At 38.2% G+C, this 17581-nt stretch overlaps 1 protein-coding gene across 4 annotated transcripts in view; it reads right to left on the reverse strand.

Moving 5' to 3' along the window:
- The window catches only part of COL14A1 (collagen type XIV alpha 1 chain), a 212306-nt gene that overhangs the window by 47301 nt on the left and 147424 nt on the right, over window positions 1-17581 (reverse strand). For all 4 annotated transcript variants that reach the window (XM_030304294.1, XM_030304296.1, XM_030304293.1 and 1 more), the window contains exons 37-40: window positions 8387-8440; window positions 4943-5038; window positions 3720-3773; window positions 3275-3328 (exon numbers count right to left, since the gene is read on the reverse strand). In XM_030304294.1, coding sequence (XP_030160154.1) covers window positions 3275-3328; window positions 3720-3773; window positions 4943-5038; window positions 8387-8440 — 258 coding nt within the window. The remainder of the gene's footprint in view (window positions 1-3274; window positions 3329-3719; window positions 3774-4942; window positions 5039-8386; window positions 8441-17581) is intronic.

The following is a 17581-nucleotide window of genomic DNA, read 5'->3' on the forward strand; positions in this document are numbered from 1 at the left end:
GGAAGAAGTGCTAACTGTCCTGTAAGCCGATAGTCAAGGTGCTGGTGCTAGCTTTGGGCTGGGAGTTCTTATCTGTTAATAAGAGAAGACAAAGATTGAAAAGGAAGACGAATGGGCAGTAATGAGTAGCCTACCACTCTTAGAGCAAATCCCACTCACTCCCCTTCCTGCCGAGGCTCTCCAAGGATGTAGAAGCACAAACTGGACGTCATCACACAGATTTATCCCAGCTGCTTCCTCCTCTGTCTCGAGTGTGCTTTCCTCACTCAGGATCAGGGGCAATGAAGGTACAGTAATAGGAAGTGATTTAAGGGGGTAGTGAGAAGAAAAGACAAAATAACTCTGCCTCCCTGAGTTCTAACTGGGCAGTTTTCTGCAAGTGGCTTTCCAGGCATTTTAATGGGAAGTTTCATCATCCGGTGTTTGCTTTCAGTCTGTTCTACACCATGGTTGTTATTGTTTATTTTACTTTTTTCTGATTGCAGCTTTGCCTTTGAAGATGGCCAACAGCAGAGCAGGAATAATCCTCAAGTTTTGTCCTTAGTGCTCTCAGCAACACCCTCTCTCACTGCCGAGCCACAGAGACCTAGATACTGCTGCTGCTCCAGAGAGACTCGGCGCTTCATGAAGGTGCTCTGTGTCCGGATCTGCCACGATGGCCGTGAACACTGGTTCCGGACCTCCTCCTTTGCAGTGCTGCGAAGTAACTATCTCATCGTTTTGGACGTTTCACTTTCCTTAAGCTCCCAGATATTTGACTAAACACATCAGAGCCACCTAAGTAACTGTTTTCACCCACTTGCCCTTCCTTCTCCAACTGTCTCTGAGGAACACCCATTTGTTTTCCCGGCCCAGGGTAAGTGTCATGCCCCTGACGCCACCATATCCTTCCCTGACCTCTAGGTGGATGGTCTAGGAATTGCCTCCTTTAGCTATTAAAAGTTTCTCCTCTTCTGGATCCTTCCCCTTTGGTCGCAGTAATGGACAACCCTCTCTAGGCTGAGCACAGCACGTGGCACATAGCATGTCCTCAGGTAAGATGTGTGCTCAAGTAATATCTTATTAAATAAGATATAGGCAGTGCCCCCAGCCCTGCAAGCAGGGCAACGATGTTACACAATTCCAGGAGGCACCAGCATATTCTATTCTGTGTGAATGGCACCCCCTCAAATTATACGCTGAAACAGCATTGTCCTTTTCTAAAACAATTGTCACAGAATTTGTGTAATATTTTTAAAACATGACCCTATAAGAATGAGTACCTCCCGAAAAGCGGATTACTTAGGAATAAGTCCATTTCTATCCAAGAATTTTTCAAAATAGGAATGGGATGCATTCTGAAAGTTTTGCCTCCAGATTGAAGGCGGGAGGACAATAAAATCCACATGTAGATATTTTATCACTTTATTACAGCTCTAAGGCTGTTCATTCTCTAAAAGAAAACATGTTTGAAGGAATAGCAAAATTTTTATTAAAAGCCTGTGTTGGTATGAAAAGAAAAAAAAAGTAGCTTTAAAAGAAAAAAAAAGTGAATTTTTAAAAGAAAGTATTCCCAAACCAAATGATCCAAACACCAATACGATACGTTTGATTTGGGAGTTCTTTGCCAAGACTCATCTCCCTGCATAGATAAACCAAGTAAATTCTCTGCACCAAATCTTTAGAATTGCCATTTTCAGAGCTTCAGGAATCATGAAAGAACCTAGATGTGCAACGGAGCAGGATCTTAGCCTAAGCCCTTTGCCAAAACATATAAATACTTCTAGACACTCTTTGTACATTCACAAGAAACCTACATAAATCTAACTTTTAGAAAATGCCTCCTTTAGATACGGTTACTTGGATATGATTTACAGACTGAGTAGTTCCATTTAATGGGCAGAGACTAAACAGATTTTAAGCAAATGAAAGTTTGACGTAATAAAAAAAAAAGAACATGGAAGGAATTTAAGGCCCCACACCTACATGTCTATAGAAAAAACAATTTCCTTATTCTTGAGCCGTATAACTATCCTGAGCTAAAGGCGGATCTTGTTTGAGTAGAGAAGTGAGTCTTTCAGCCGGTCATTTGCCAACCCAGTGGGTAAGTTGTACCAACAATAACCAGGGCATGCCAAATGTGTTGTCCTTCATTGGATCAGATCCAAGTAGTTGCCACTCCATATAATTCAGTCTTGACAGAATTTGTGGAGCTACCCAAATCCTAAATCAGAGACCATTTAAGAAAGACTAGCCATTGCTGAAAATTTAATGACTTCCTATTGCCTTCCTGATAAAGCACACAATTCTCAGCCTAAAAATAAAATATTTACTTGGATTTGTGTTTACTTCTACAGCTTCATTTCTTGACAATCTGCCCAGATCTGAGTGTGTACGTACATGATACGCACGCACACATACACACACTGTACTCTACTCTCCAGCCACACTGAGCTCTGTGCAATACTGGAAATGCCCCGCCTTCTCTTCATCACCACACCTTTGTGCATGCTGTTCTCTGCTTGCAGTAGCTTTCCTATCCTCATGCACCTGGTTAATTTCTAGCTCTCATTTGAGGCTCAGCCCTGATGGTGTCTCCCCCAGGAAGCTTTCCCCAACCCTCCAAGTCTGGCTTAGTTATCTATTCTTTGTAAATACTCTCATCAGGCTCTGCAAATACCCCCATTATTGCATGTATTACAGTTTCTTATTTGGTGATATTTTCTTCCACTGAACTATAAACTCTTTGAGGATAAGAACCTTAAACCTGGCTCAGTGAAAATGTGCTGGCTAAACAAACACTGGGTGTTAACTCATTCCTCTCCTGACCATCCTTATAATTTCTTTTGCTGCTGTCCATGTGAACAGGTTAAAAGAAGAGATAAGTGACAACTATTAAATAAATAAAAAATACTGTAGATAGCATAGTACTTAAATTCCAACCTATATGGTCCATATGAACCTATATGATCCTTCCTTTATGTTTATGCCTTGAGAATTTGAAAAGAACTGGAAAATCTGCTAAGCCAATGCACACAATTCAGTGCAAATTATATTCAGGTTATGGGAACATTCAGAAAAAGGTGTTGCTCATTTGGAAAGGTTTGATAAAAGTTCTCAGGTTTTGATGAAACTAACGGACATAGAAGATAGGGAAATAGACACAGGATAGTAGGATATAGATAGACAGAAGGGATAATAAGGGGGAAAAAACAACCTTGTTTGATTTTGTTGCATAGAAAAGAATGCCTTGGTAAGGAATCTACTGTGCTAACAACCTCGGGCAGGTCCTTACCCTCTGGCCTGGAGAGCCATCACGTCCTGGTGAACCAATGCCTCCTGGAATACCCTAGGTAGAGCAAGGACCAAAAAAAGTCAGAGCTACGGAAATTGGCAATCAAGTCCCTTTCCACCCAGCTTCCCTGAAATAGAGTAAGGCCTCCAAACACACCTAATAGCATAAAGGCAAATGAAGAACCCTGAAGTTATTTATGGGAAAGAAATGTACCCCCCCCCCCCGCCCCGGGCTTGTCCTCAAGAGCATCAGTATGATGCTCAGTGGGGGCTAACATAAATGAATACAGGCTAACAGTCTTTAATATAGAAACCACCTATTGCTAAAATCAAAGCTGACTTCAGAAGCGACAGCCTTTATTTTGCCCCTTTGCAATGCTCTAGACCTAAGAGCATTTTTTAGCAGATGACGATAATAATAATAATAATAATAACAGTAATAATACCTGTGGACCAGGAAGGCCAGTTTCTCCTTTTTCTCCTTTGGCACCGGGCATTCCCTGAATATCCAAAATTACACAGGGTTAAGTTCACATAGGGTAAGTTCTTAGTCTCTTCATCTTCTCCACGGACTGTTCTAACGTTTTTACCACTAACTTGCTTTGATGTTAGCATCCAATACAGCATGTTTCACTTCTCACATCCACTACCCCAAGTATGTAAGCATTCCTATGGAGTTGAACGTTTATACAGCAGAGCAGTTCAAACACAGAACATACAGTCTGCTACGGCTAAGCCCATCCTGGAGATAGGTGGAGGAGAGATTGGACAGTTCAATACCATTTATGGTTTAGATTTTTAAAGTTCGTATCTATAGAGTTTTGGCTTCGTTTTGGCTAGAAATTTATAAAAATGGAGAAGCAAACATAGACTCTGGCACATAGCAAGACCTTACCAAAGGCTTAGTAGTAGTAGTAATTACATATCTGGCATGCTAATGCTTTCTAACATGTGAAAATAACCCTGGAGCAGAAAACTTCTCAGCTAGGGAGATACAATCGTATGCCCAGAAAGATTGTGAAACGTGTGCTTAAAAGGCTTGTTGGCTTCAAATATTAATTTTAATTGATAGAAGTTGGTTTTATTCTTTAAACCTAGATCCTAGCAAGATTAATGAAAACCAGTAAGTTGCATTAAATTTGCTTTCAGTGATATGAACAGCTTTTACAAAGTGCCTATATAAAGTACACTGTCTATAATCTAAAACTTCGACTAAGTGTGTTGTACTTTGATGCCCACTGAGATAAAAATCATAAATAAATGATGAATCTGTATCCATGATTACTACAAAGACATAATGAACAGCCTAAATTTGTGTAGCATTTGTTACTTTCTAGATTTTATTACATCTGTTAAGGACTTGATCCAACACGAAAAAGGACAATACATGTCACAGCCCTGATTCTCTTCTATAGACAAATTGCTTATGGATATGCTTACTCTGAGTGGAGGCATCTATTTGTAAAAGACACTCATCATTTAACAACAATAACAACAAAACTGGCTGATGAATGAACTCTCAGTAACTACTTCCATTTCTCAATTTTTATTTTTAGGAGTAGGAAGGAACTGAGGCTCATTATAAAGGGTATAGAAGACAAAAGTTCATCTGTGACTCATGAAAAAGTGATCACAATACAATCCACCCAAATGTCTACACACAACTCACAGGCATTCCCTGAATGGACAGACCACTTGGTCCTTGGGGTCCAGGGGGACCCTGAGGTCCCGGAAGGCCTATTTCACCCCGAGGGCCCTCTGGTCCCTGGAACACAAGAGAAAAAAGTCATTCCAGAGGTAAGTTAGATTCTCAGTACTCAAAAGATATTTCTGCTTAGAGCACTTATGATTTATTTCCTTAAATAAATTTCCCTAAGACACAGGACACTGATAGGATGGTAAGACAACATGCTTCAAAGGGTGCACCTCCCAGGTAAGATGTCATCAGGAAACCAAAAGAGTAAACACACAGGGGTTGCTGCAACTTTAATTGTTTGCTTCCATAAATAAGAAAGCTGTGCCAACTATGTGAGTAACTAGACCCCCCATACTCCATAACAAATCCAAAAGACAAAAGTGTTTCAAGACCACCCTCCTGGTCTGTGCAGGTTCATACCATCTAGCTGACCTACATTCTCTCCACCTCCACAGCTGTCAGCCACTCATCTCAGGGGCACGCCTGCACTACTGAAGACTTTGCACCTAGTCCCTTTCTTCCTCACCTTGATCGTACCACCGCTCTGTGCCTCTTGACTGTCTGCTTAATGACCTGTCCTCAGCGCAATATTACTTGATTTTCTTTCTTCTCGGGATCAGGCACTCCTTCACATCAGCAACTCTTATTTCTGTAGTTTGGACCTTGTGGTTTAGCTAAAGCTATACCACCTCTGTAATCTCCGATCCAGAAAAACTACCTCAACCTCTTCCTTCCCCTCTCTGGTTCTGTGACTCCAGGGAAAACTAGTATAAGTTAAGACTTCCAACACCTGGGTATTGTATTAAATGGGAGACTGACGATTCCATCACTTGAGACAAGCAATACAGAAGTGGGGATAAATAACGAGCGCAGTCTAAGTTCTAGGTGCAGGGGAATAGCCATGGGGACATGTCCAGTAGTCTGGGGATCAAGAGAGATCTGAGCCGGATTGGATTTTGGAGTAGTTCAGGGTGTGTTTGTAGGTGAGGTTATGAGATGAAAAGTGGGTAGGAGGGAGAAGAGGAAAGAGCAGTGTAGGAAAGGCCAAAGGGGGAGAACATTTCAAAGAGAGAGGTGTTCAACCATGCCGGATGCTGTAGAGATCTCAAGTAAGACAGGAATTAAACCATAGCCTGTGGATTGGATTACAAGGAGGTAATTGGTGGCCTTCATGACAATTTTACAGAATTCTTATAGGAACAGAAATCATCTGCAGGTTAAGTATGATGCTGGTTGTACAGAAATGGAATTATACACTATACACTTCATTGGTTCTTGCCTCTTTTGTGTGGCAGAGTGTTGTTGAGGTTCATACATTTCATTGCATGTTTCCATAGTCTGTTCCTTTTGATTTGTGAGTAGTATCCACTGCATGAATATAGAAAATTGTTCATTCACCTGCAGGTGAATACTTGAATTGTTTTCAGTTTTTTGCTATTGTGAATAAAGGCGCTATGAACATTTATGCACCAAAAAAAAAAAAAAAAAAAAAAGAACTATTTTATAAGTAGAATGCAGAAACTGAATGAAAACTATTCTTAAAAGAAACACAGTATATAACAGGAGGGGAGACCAAGGTAGCTAGATTTAAAAATATGGAAGAGACAAGCTGGTAATTGACAAATATTAGTTAAGACTTGCAATCATTTAATCATATGTCACTTAAATATATTGAGGAATGGAGAATGGAGCAGGAAGGCAGCAAATAAGGGTCTCATTTCATTCTGGATGGTAGGAGACAAAGATAACTCAGAGAGATCAACAGCATGGCTGCTTTGCGGTTCTAAATTCTTTTTATCTGCTTGCTACAACTGAAATACGGAGCCACAAAATGGAAAATAATACAGAGTGGGGCTTTCCATGTGGGAGGTATACTTTATCTGTTCCTCCACTACCACATTGGTGGACATGTGAGCATCCTTTGTCCAACAAGATCTTTTCCTAAAACCACTTCATATTTGTATCTGTGATTCATCAATATCATTATATAAAAATAGCCACATCAGTAGTGGTCCAGTGGTCTAATAAATGGATTATTAGAGGTAAGGGGTAAATGTTGGGATCATCAAACATCTTTGAACTCCTAATGTGTCTTCATGATCAGAAACACCATCCAGAGGGAACATTGGAAAGACAATGGGATTGTGCTGGGATCCTAATGGGAACAGGAAGCCAGAATGTACATGGGCTCTTGGGCAGTGCCCTGGGATGGAACCAAGGAAGACCCACTGTATTGCTGTCTGAGAAGAGGCCCTCAAATCACTGGCCTTCTTTGTAGCACCATAAGAAACATCAAGTCTATGCCTAAGATATGTGTCACAATCTCAGAAATTTAAACAAACAAAAAAGGAGATATCTCATGGTCTGAGTTTTGAGTTGACTAGTGCTTGATTATTCTCAGTCTTCTTTCATTTACTTCTCCCCCCACCCCCACCCCATATTATCTCTCACCTTGCTTCATTTGTTTCCAATTTTATAGTAAACATTTTTGCAATGTTCTCTTCACCATGAATAAATACCATGCAAATTTAGTAAGTGACCAAACAAGTCAGTGAGTCAAGCAAGGTGGGTGGAGGGGAGATCATGTGGGGCGACAGGGTGAAAATGAAACAAGGAGTCAAATAATAGAGGGCCTTGAATGCTGTGCCAAGGAAGGTGAATTGTATTCTCAAGGCAATAACATATGACTACAAGTTTAAAAGTATGATATGACCTATCAGAAATTTAAAGAAATAAATCTGGGGGCAGATGTGAAGAATCAGTCAGAAAATCAAAATTACTGGAGCCAGGAGACCAGTTTTAAGATTTGCCAAAAGCCAGGTAGAAGATGGTGAGGCCTGAATTCAATTACTGACTGGGCTCCTGCCCATCCTTTAGGGCACCTTTGTGCAAAGTAGTAAAACGTGTCCCTGGACATGGCTTGGCATGGTTTGGCCTTCTTAGCTGGTGCCTTTGTACAGTGCATGGCCTAAACCAGCACAGTTGGAGGCCCTGGGCAGCCAGAAAGGAAAATAGAGCTGTGTGTTTGATTATACATAGTGGGGAGGGAGGAGGACTCTAAAGCTTGAGAAATCACCTGGGATGCAGTGCTCCCTAGTTGTGATTCAGTTTTCTCCTTACTTTGTTGCAGGTCGAGGAAGAGCAGAACACACACGAGGGAATACTACCTTGGAAACTAAACCACTCAGAACATCGACATCCGATTTTTGACCCAGAAACAAACCTTTCTTTTACTAAGTTATTAAATATTTTTATGAAAAAAATGAAGTCTTTAAGAATAAGGGAAAAGACTTAGATACAACTTTCATAAAAATATAATGAGTTTTGGATCACAAAGGGTAGATGGTACTAGGCTCCAAAATTACATTATTGTCAGTTATGAGAGACAGAGATGCAGAGAGACAGAAAGAACATTACCTTTGGACCCTGGTCACCTCGTTGGCCCTTTGGTCCTCGGAGTCCTGGACCACCCTGGCAAACAGATGTTAACTATTAGCACAAAGACAAGTCTTAAAGTAGCATATTTCATCCATTTTCCTCAATAATATGGATTATGTAATTCTTATTTTGAATAAAGGCCAGCTCATTGTGTAATGGTATATGTTCATTATGATCTTTTACTGAAAACCTGCCAGACTCCCCTCTTCCTGCTGATGATCTCATACTTTGAGAAAGCTTTCAATGCCAAATCCTTTCAAATTAAAAAAACTTACAGTATTTGGGACTTTAGTGTGTAAGACTACTGCTATTAATGGATGCAAATAATAAAGTACACTGCTAATCTAAAATTGCGTGTGTCTTATACCACAACTTTGAGATTCTTCAATTAAATTATAAAAGATATATATACCATACATTATTATATACTATAAAAATAGTAACAATTTAATTTTATTTACACCGTAAAAGGCTAATTAGTGTTACTGAAACTTCAGTTATTTGAATTTCCCTAATATTTTTGCCCTATTAATGTATCATCTGCACAATTACTTAATAGCATTTTCTTTATCTAGATATATATGTACATACATAATATATACATATGTAAGTATGTGTATATGTATTCTTTGTGAACACAGTCTTTGTATATATGTGCATAAATACATATGGGCATTTATACTCTATTTTCCAACTGACTCACTATTTCACTTAAATCTGATCTTAAAAGCAAACATTATAGTTCTAAAGTTAAGGGGAAAACGTATTACTTATTAAGAATAGAAGGTAACCTTAAAAATATACTATAAATAATGCTATTAAATTTAGCTAGATTTTGTTCCTATTGAAGTCTGCGAGCCATGGACTTGCTCTGTTAAAAAGGGAGGTGAGTAAGAATACAGAATATCTCTTTCACCTGAGCAGAAGGGTTAAAAGCTCATTAAAAATGGAATAACTTTCTCAGTGTGTGATTCTAATTCATTTCCTGCTACGTATGCGACTACCAGAAAGCGTTTTGTTACCATCAGTGGAACGCTTACAGCACGTGGGGAAAGAATGATCAGGAGACCTTTCAAGGTTTCTTCCAACTTGTTTTCACCACTTAAATTCACTTCCCTCCCCAATAACATCAGGTTGCTTATTTTCCAGACTTTTAAAATACAATTATAAAATTGCATTTTATGTGTACATGTATCTATAGAGAATATTGCCTATAGTATTTTTGTGCTATTACATGATGTAATAGAATTTACATACATGATATCACACTTTTTACATATTTCTCATATTTTACTCTTACTTACATATTTTAACTTCATGTATTTTGGAGATTTTTCCCATGACATAACATATGATTTAGCTCATTCTGAATGACTTGCATAGTTTTCCAAACCTTGGATTATATAATTGTTTGTCTAACCATTCTTCTTTATGGGAAATGTAGGGGTTTTTTGCACATTTTTTTTTTTTGCTGTTTAAACAGTTCTATAATTAACATCCCTATATATCCCTTAAATATAAACCTCAATATTTAAGAACAAATGTTAATATTTAGTATATCAACAAGTAGGATTATAAATGAAATGTGCAGATCAGCAGATATATTGTCCAGCTGTGCTCCAAAAGAGCTGTGCTACTTGATTCATCGACCAAGAGTTTAAGAGAGTTCCTGCTTCTCTAAACCTTAGTCACCACTTGATACTGAAGGGGAGTGGGATTTGGTACTTCACAGTATGCCTCTCTGGCATAAGGATTATTTTAGTCTGATTACTTAAGAAACTCAGGAGAAACCCTGAAAACCAAAAACCTAGTAAAAGTTTGATAAGAGACATTTATATTTATGCATTTGCATTTGTAAGGGAAATTTCCATTTCTCTTTTTTTTTTACCAGGAAGGAAGGGATGCCTCTAAATCTCTAGAAACTTACTTACGAAGAAAGCAGAGACTTGGGTCTGCACATCAGCCTCACCCTCATTTGCTATGCCATTCCTGGTAATAATCCCCACCCCCAACACCTTTTTGTGTCTTTAGCTGAAGAGGACATTGAAAGTGATGGCTTCAGCCACACTGGGTGGCTCCTCAGCTTTCCTGGGTATCTCCCATGTATTCAAGAGATATATGTCTTATTAAACTCTTGACTGTTTTTCTCCTGTTCGTCTGTCTTTTTATAACAGGGGTATCTTAGCCAAGAACCCAGAAGGATAGAGGAAAAATTATTTTTCCTCTCCTATAATATTGTCAAACTTTACATTTTGACCAAACTAAGGTAAAAATAATATTTTACTCTTATTTGAATTTTCACTTCCCTTGAAACTACTGTCACAGAACATCTTTTCATAACATTTGTCCATTTGCATTTTATCTCAGTGCGACTCCCTATTTATATTCTTTTCCTATTATATATACTCTAATGGGCTGAGTGTCTTCTTCTTTTTATTGTGCAGAAATTTTTCATATATTTGGATACCACACCTTTCACTGTTATGAGACGCAAATCTTTTTTCCCCAGAGTGGCAGACTGTTGATTGGCTACCAAAGAATCTTTCCTGACTCCCTTCTCCATTTTATTTCTCCTACTTTAAGGGCTAAAGAAGATAGATTTGCTTGCCCAGCCCCCTTTCTGCACCCAAGAATGGGCACATTAAACACTTTGGGCCAATTTGATGAAGAGGCCACAGGCCTATCAAAAGGAAACTGGGGAGCTGGGACAAGCTTGGGTCCTTGATGAATTTGTTGAGCAGCCACATTTGCTTTGGGATCATCCACCTCTACAGCTTTTGCTGTGAGAACGATAAATGTCTCAATGTCCCAATGGTTTACACCACTGTGTCAGTCATATCGTATGTTCCTTGCAGCAAGCCCAATGCACCCCAATTAATATACCATTCTGGCACCACTCTTCTTGTCTGCGCATTTTCAATGATTGGTTTTTAACTACAGGTTTTGTTCCAGTGACTCATGGATATTCACACCAAAGGCACCACGTCTAAAAGCCTAGAACCTTTTTATATTTCTTTTCTTTTTTTAAAAATTTTTTAATGTTTATTTATTTTTTGAGAGAGAGAGAGCACAAGCAGGGGAGGGGCAGAGAGAGAGGGAGACACAGAATCCGAAGCAGGCTCCAGGCTCTGACCTGTCAGCACAGAGCCTGACGTGGGGGTCGAACCCACAAACCATAAGATCATGACCTGAGCTGAAGTCTGGCACTTAATCAACTGAGCCACCCTGGCGCCCCAAACCTTTTTATATTTCGAACTTACTTTGTACCTTCTCCCTAACCTTCATCACTGAGCACATAAGAATTCAACATATTTTTTTGGATGTTAATTTCTATCCTTTTAATAAAAAAGGGTTATTAGTCTAGGCCAAGGAAATGTGGTTCTTTCACCCTTGCCTTCTTGTAGCTCTCTTATAGCTTTCCTGGCACAAAACACCATTGTGGAAATTCTTGAATGAGAAAATAATCACAACTATGTTAAATCATTAGATGGGCTTATTGCACATTGTTTGGGATACTATCTCTTGAATAGTTTATAAGTTATATTATAAACTATAAAAGTATAGTTTATTATACTTTAAACCTTCAAATATTTCAATAGTTTTTCTCCTAATTTACATCTTTCTCTCCAAGTCAGAACTCAACTCTTCCCTTTTGCTTCTCTGCTGCTTTTTTCTCATTACAAAGTTTGACTCTAAGTCATATGTAAATATTTTATAACTTGTTCCAGCAGTATCACAGATGAAAAAAATGTGAAAACCCTCCAGCTAAAAAAGCTTATTAATGTTGCTTAAAATAAAATAAACATTATTATAATTAAGAACTGAATGCATAAGCACTAGGAATGAAGAAGAAACAAACAAACAAACAAAAACAGAGAAGCAGACATGTGCACGGAGATCGCCCTGGGGGAGCATGGGGAAAATGGTTCAGGTTTGCTGCAAAGTTTGTATTTTAAAGCTCACACAAAGCACAGAAATGTGAACTAGGGCCAAAGATAAGTGGGGGCAGGGTGGAAAATTAAATGTTCTTTAAAGCTGAGGAACTTGTAAGGCTGCACTGTGAATCAGCTAGGAAAAAAACCCAAAAAACTAGCAGGTGGATGACAAAGATGTTGTTTCCAATTTAGCTATTGGAGGAGTAAGAAACATTTCTACTAAAGAATATTACACAGAAGCTGATTCTCATACAATCTAGAGACAGAATTCATATTGCCTGTCAGGATCTAACAAAACTCCAATATACACCCCCCACCCCCCAAAAATTCTCAAAATACATGTGAAAACAAGATAACATGAATAACATCAGCAGAAAAAAAATGGCAGAATCAGAACCACATACAATGCAGATATTGAAATGATCAGATTAAAAAAATAAACTGTATTTAAAATACTGAAAGAAAAAAATAGTTTTGATGTGTTACAAAAGAAGAAATACTACAGAAATGCCCACAAGGTTTGAAGAAAACATGAATAGACATTTTTCCAAAGAAGACATACAGATGGCTGAAAGACACATGAAAAGATGCTCAACATCACTCATCATCATGGAAATACAAATCAAAACCACAATAAGATACCACCTCACACCTGTCAGAATGGCTAAAATTAACAACTCAGAAAACAACAGATGTTGGCAGGGAGGCAGAGAAAGGGGAACCCTCTTACATTGTTAGTGGGAACACAAACTGGTGCAGCCATTCTAGAAAACAGTATGGAGGTTCCTCAAAAAGTTAAAAATAGAACTACTCTACAACCCAGCAATTGCACTACTAGATATTTACCCAAAGGATACAAAAATACAGATTCAAAGGAGTACATGCACAACAATGTTTACAGCAGCATTATAACAATAGCCAAACTATAGACAGAGCCCAAGTGTCCATCAACTGATGAATAAAGATTTTATACACACACACACACACACACACACACACACACACACACAATGGAATATTGCTCAGTCATGAAAAAATGAAATCTTGCCATTTGCAACAATGCTGATAGAGTTAGAGTGTATTATGCTAAGTGAAATAAGTGAGCCAGAAAAGAACAAATACCGTATGATTTCACTCAAATGTGGAATTTAGGAAACAAAACAGATGAACATATGGGACGAGGGGAAAAAGAGGGAAGCAAACCATAAGAGACTCTTAACAATAAAGAACAAACTGGGAATTGATGGAGGGAGGTGGGTGGGGGATGGGCTAAATTGGTGATGAGTGGTAAGGAAGGCACTTGTGATGAGTGGTAAGGAAGGCACTTGTGATGAGCACTGGGTGTTATATGTAAGTAATGAATCACTAAATTATACTCCTGAAACAAACAAACAACAACCAAAAAGAAATGCCCAGAAGTTTTGAAAAGGAACCAAACAGAACTTCTAGATATGCTAAATATTACCATCAAGATCAGAAATACAATGGATAGGTTAAATAGCATATTACATATAGCTAAACATAGAGTACACCAGAAGGTAGATTTGAAGAAACTACACAGAATGAATCCTGGAAACACAAGGAGAAATAAGTAAAAAAGGTTAAGAGACATGACAGTAAAATGAGAAGTTACAATGTACTTCTAATTGAGTTTCAGAAAAACATAATAGAGATGACAGGAGAGAGGCAATCTTCAAAGAGATAACGACTAAGAAAACTCCAAATTTAATGAGAACACTGGTATTCAAGCCATGAAGTCATAAATTTTCCAAAATGGCAGAATAATAACATGAAAACCCCACACCAAACATAACTGTGGTGAAACTTCAGATCACTAAAGACAAAGGGATCTTGAAACCAAGATCTTCCTGTTTATTAGTTTGGAAAGTTGTCTGACTGCTTTAATTGAGGTCAATATTAAAAATTTTAAGCAAGACAGGAGGCTTATTATTCTCTTATATTAACATCTGAGCTGATAATGGTTCAGTATAGTAGAGAAGCCTTACCGTGTAAGACAATGTGGAAGCTTTGTTGCTTTCCTTTTATTGCTCTGCTATGTTCCAGGACACTGCTTACCAAAGTGAACTCCCTACCACAAGTTCCCACAGTAGTCTGTTGAGAAAGGTAAGCATGGATAAGGAGGGCCCTTCATTTTCATTTAAGAACAATGTCTAGGGTGATTACATACACCTTTCCTCTCGCTACCAGCACCTAGTCATAAGGTCATACCTACTTGAATAGATGCTAGGAAATCAAGTCACTAGCTGAATGGCCATGTACTTAGCTAAAACTCAGGGAATTCTACTATGAAAAAGAAGCCATGGCAATGAATACGGGGTTGGGGGGGGTGCAATTAACAATCTCTGTAACGACCAGCAAAACTATCTTTTGATAATATGGGGAATAAAAACATTTTAAGATGAACAAAAAATGAAAATTTACTACCAATAGTCTCTCATTAAAGGAATACCCAAGGGGTGTCTTCCAGGAGAAATAAAAATGATACTAGAAGATATTGTAAGCCAAGAAATAGCAAATATGGAGCAAGTCTTACCACATATTAATTTATAACAAATAATAATAAAATGTCTAATTTGTGATGTTAAAAAAGTACTAAAATACCAGATAGCAACAGCATATAAATTATAAAAAGGATGATCCAAGAGAAAAAAAATTCCAAGAATATTGTGTTGGTTGAAATAAGGGTAGAAATTATGGTTCATTTTGGACTTTGTCACATTAAATATGTTTGTTAAAATCTCTTGGTTAACTACTGAAAAAACAGCTATAGAGAGAATAATTTCTGAATTAGTGGAGGGGAGAAAAGAATGAGAATAATAACAAAAAGTCAAAAAGTAGATAAAACTTCAACAAACCAAGAAATCCACACATATATCATGTGGGACAAATAGCAAAAATTGCAGTGATAGATGGATATAGGAATATTTGCCCCAAGAGGTTAATGATCAAAAACAACAGAATGGACTAAACTCTAAAAAGAAAGATTGCAAAACCAGATTGAAAACAAAATCTAACCATATGCTATTTAAAGAGAACACATCTCAAACATAAAGACATGGAAAGGCTGAAACTAAGAGGCTGGAGAAAATACCTACCAGGAAAATAAGTCAAGCAAGAAATGTTGATATAGCAAGTTGTTCTCAGTTTTTTGCACACTGTAATACAAACTCAAGATATACAATGCAGAATTACAAACAAAATTTGACAGAAGGACACTGAAGTAGAAGACTTTAAACACTTATGTCACTAATTGAAAGATAAAAAAATAATGCAGACAAAGGAGATTCTAACAACACAATTTACAATTTGATTTACTGGGTATTTATATTTAGAATTCTGAACTCCACAATTAGAACACACACATTCTACTAGAGCATGCATGGAACATCTGTAAAACCTGACCAAGGCCACAAGGCAATGTCAAAGAATCAACAAATGTCAAAAAATTGGTACTATATAGACTATCTCCCATGATAAGGTACAATAAAATTAATCCGCCAAGAAAACAGTAAAAAGTGCACATACAATTGGAAATTTAAAAAGACACTTTTAAGTAAATCATGGCTAAAAGAGGAATAAAAAAAAGACATAAAGGATGATAGCTCACAGAAATCTTAAGTTTCACTACACTGTAATTAAAATGTACAGACAATAAAAAGTCCCATAAACAACAAGAAAGCCATAGACCATGAAACGATATTTGCAAACCATTTCATTAATAAAGATTAGTGTCCAGAATACATAAAATCTCTTAGATACTAATGAGCAAAAAACCTGCATGACAAAACCAAGAAAAAAGTTTATAAACAGGTATTTATATAGAAAGAAATCTGAGGCACCTGGGTGGTTCAGTCAGTTGAGCATCTAACTCTTGATTTCGACTCATGTCATGATGTCACAGTTTGTGGGATTGAGCCCCACGTCTGGCTCTGCACTGAGTATGGAGCCTCCTTGGGACTCTCCCTTTCTCTCGGCCCCTCCCCTGCTGGCTCGCGCTCTCTCTCTCTCTCTCTCTCTCTCACACACACACACACACAAATAAATAAACAAACAAACAAACATTAAAAAAAAAAAAAAAGGAATCCAAATGGCTCAGACACAAATGAACAACTGCCCCATGTCACTAGCAGAGAGGGCAAGTCTTATTTCAAATAACAGCCACACAGGGTTTTACAGTCATCAGATAAGCAAAAGTTCTCATGTTTGGCAACAACAGACAGTGCTGGTGAGATGCTTAAAAGCCAGAACTCTTCTAGATTTTGTGGGAAAAGATATTGGGACAACCACCCTGAAAGGCAATTAGTGGCTTCTTCATGAAGCTGAAGGTACACCATCCCTATTCTCCAACAAATCTGATTCTAAGTGTTATTGTAAGAGCACTCGACTTATGTTTGCAGAGACACACAAAGGATGTTCAGTAGGCAAATACTCCACTGTAGTGGGTCAATAAACTGTAGTTTATATAATGGAACAATGTGTATTACCCTTGATAAAGTTCAAAGACATGCTTTTGGGTTAAGAAAAAAGCAAGCTACACAGTTGAAAATAAATCTGTGTTTCTAATTCCAAGATTAAACTAAAGACCACTCCTTATATTTAAGTTTTATTTTAGTTTATGTGTTTATTTTGAGAGAGAGAGAGAGAGACAGAATGAGCGGGGGAGAGGCAGAGAGAGACAGGGGAAGAGGATCTGACAGCACAGAGCCCAATGCGGGGTTCGAACCCATGAACCTTGAGATCATGACCTGAGCTGAAGACAGACGCGTATCCAACTGAGCCACCCAGGCCCCTCATTTGATTTAAATTTTGTAATGCACAGAATACTTACATACACTTTTTCTCACGTATTCCTCATAACATCACAGAAGGGTGCTATTTGACATATGAGGAAATGGAGATTCACTGTAGTTCAAAGATTTGCCTGGCCTTTTCTTAAAAGTTTATTTATTTACTTTGAGGTGGGGGGGAAGGACAGAGACAGAGAGAGGGAGAGAGAGAATCCAGACACCAGGCTTGAACACACAACTGTGAGATCATGACCTGAGCTGAAACCAAGAGTCAGACACTTAACCGACTGAGTCCCCCAGGTGCCCCAAGATTTGCCCAGTTTTATGATTTAAACTTAATGCTTTTACCATCACTCCACATTTGCTTCTTTGGGATAAAGAGTCTCCTGTTCCAAAAAAAAAGGGGGGGGGACTTGGGTTCCACATCTGCA

Source organism: Lynx canadensis, chromosome F2 (assembly GCF_007474595.2).
Source record: "Lynx canadensis isolate LIC74 chromosome F2, mLynCan4.pri.v2, whole genome shotgun sequence".
In the NCBI taxonomy this organism is placed as follows: Eukaryota; Metazoa; Chordata; class Mammalia; order Carnivora; family Felidae; genus Lynx; species Lynx canadensis.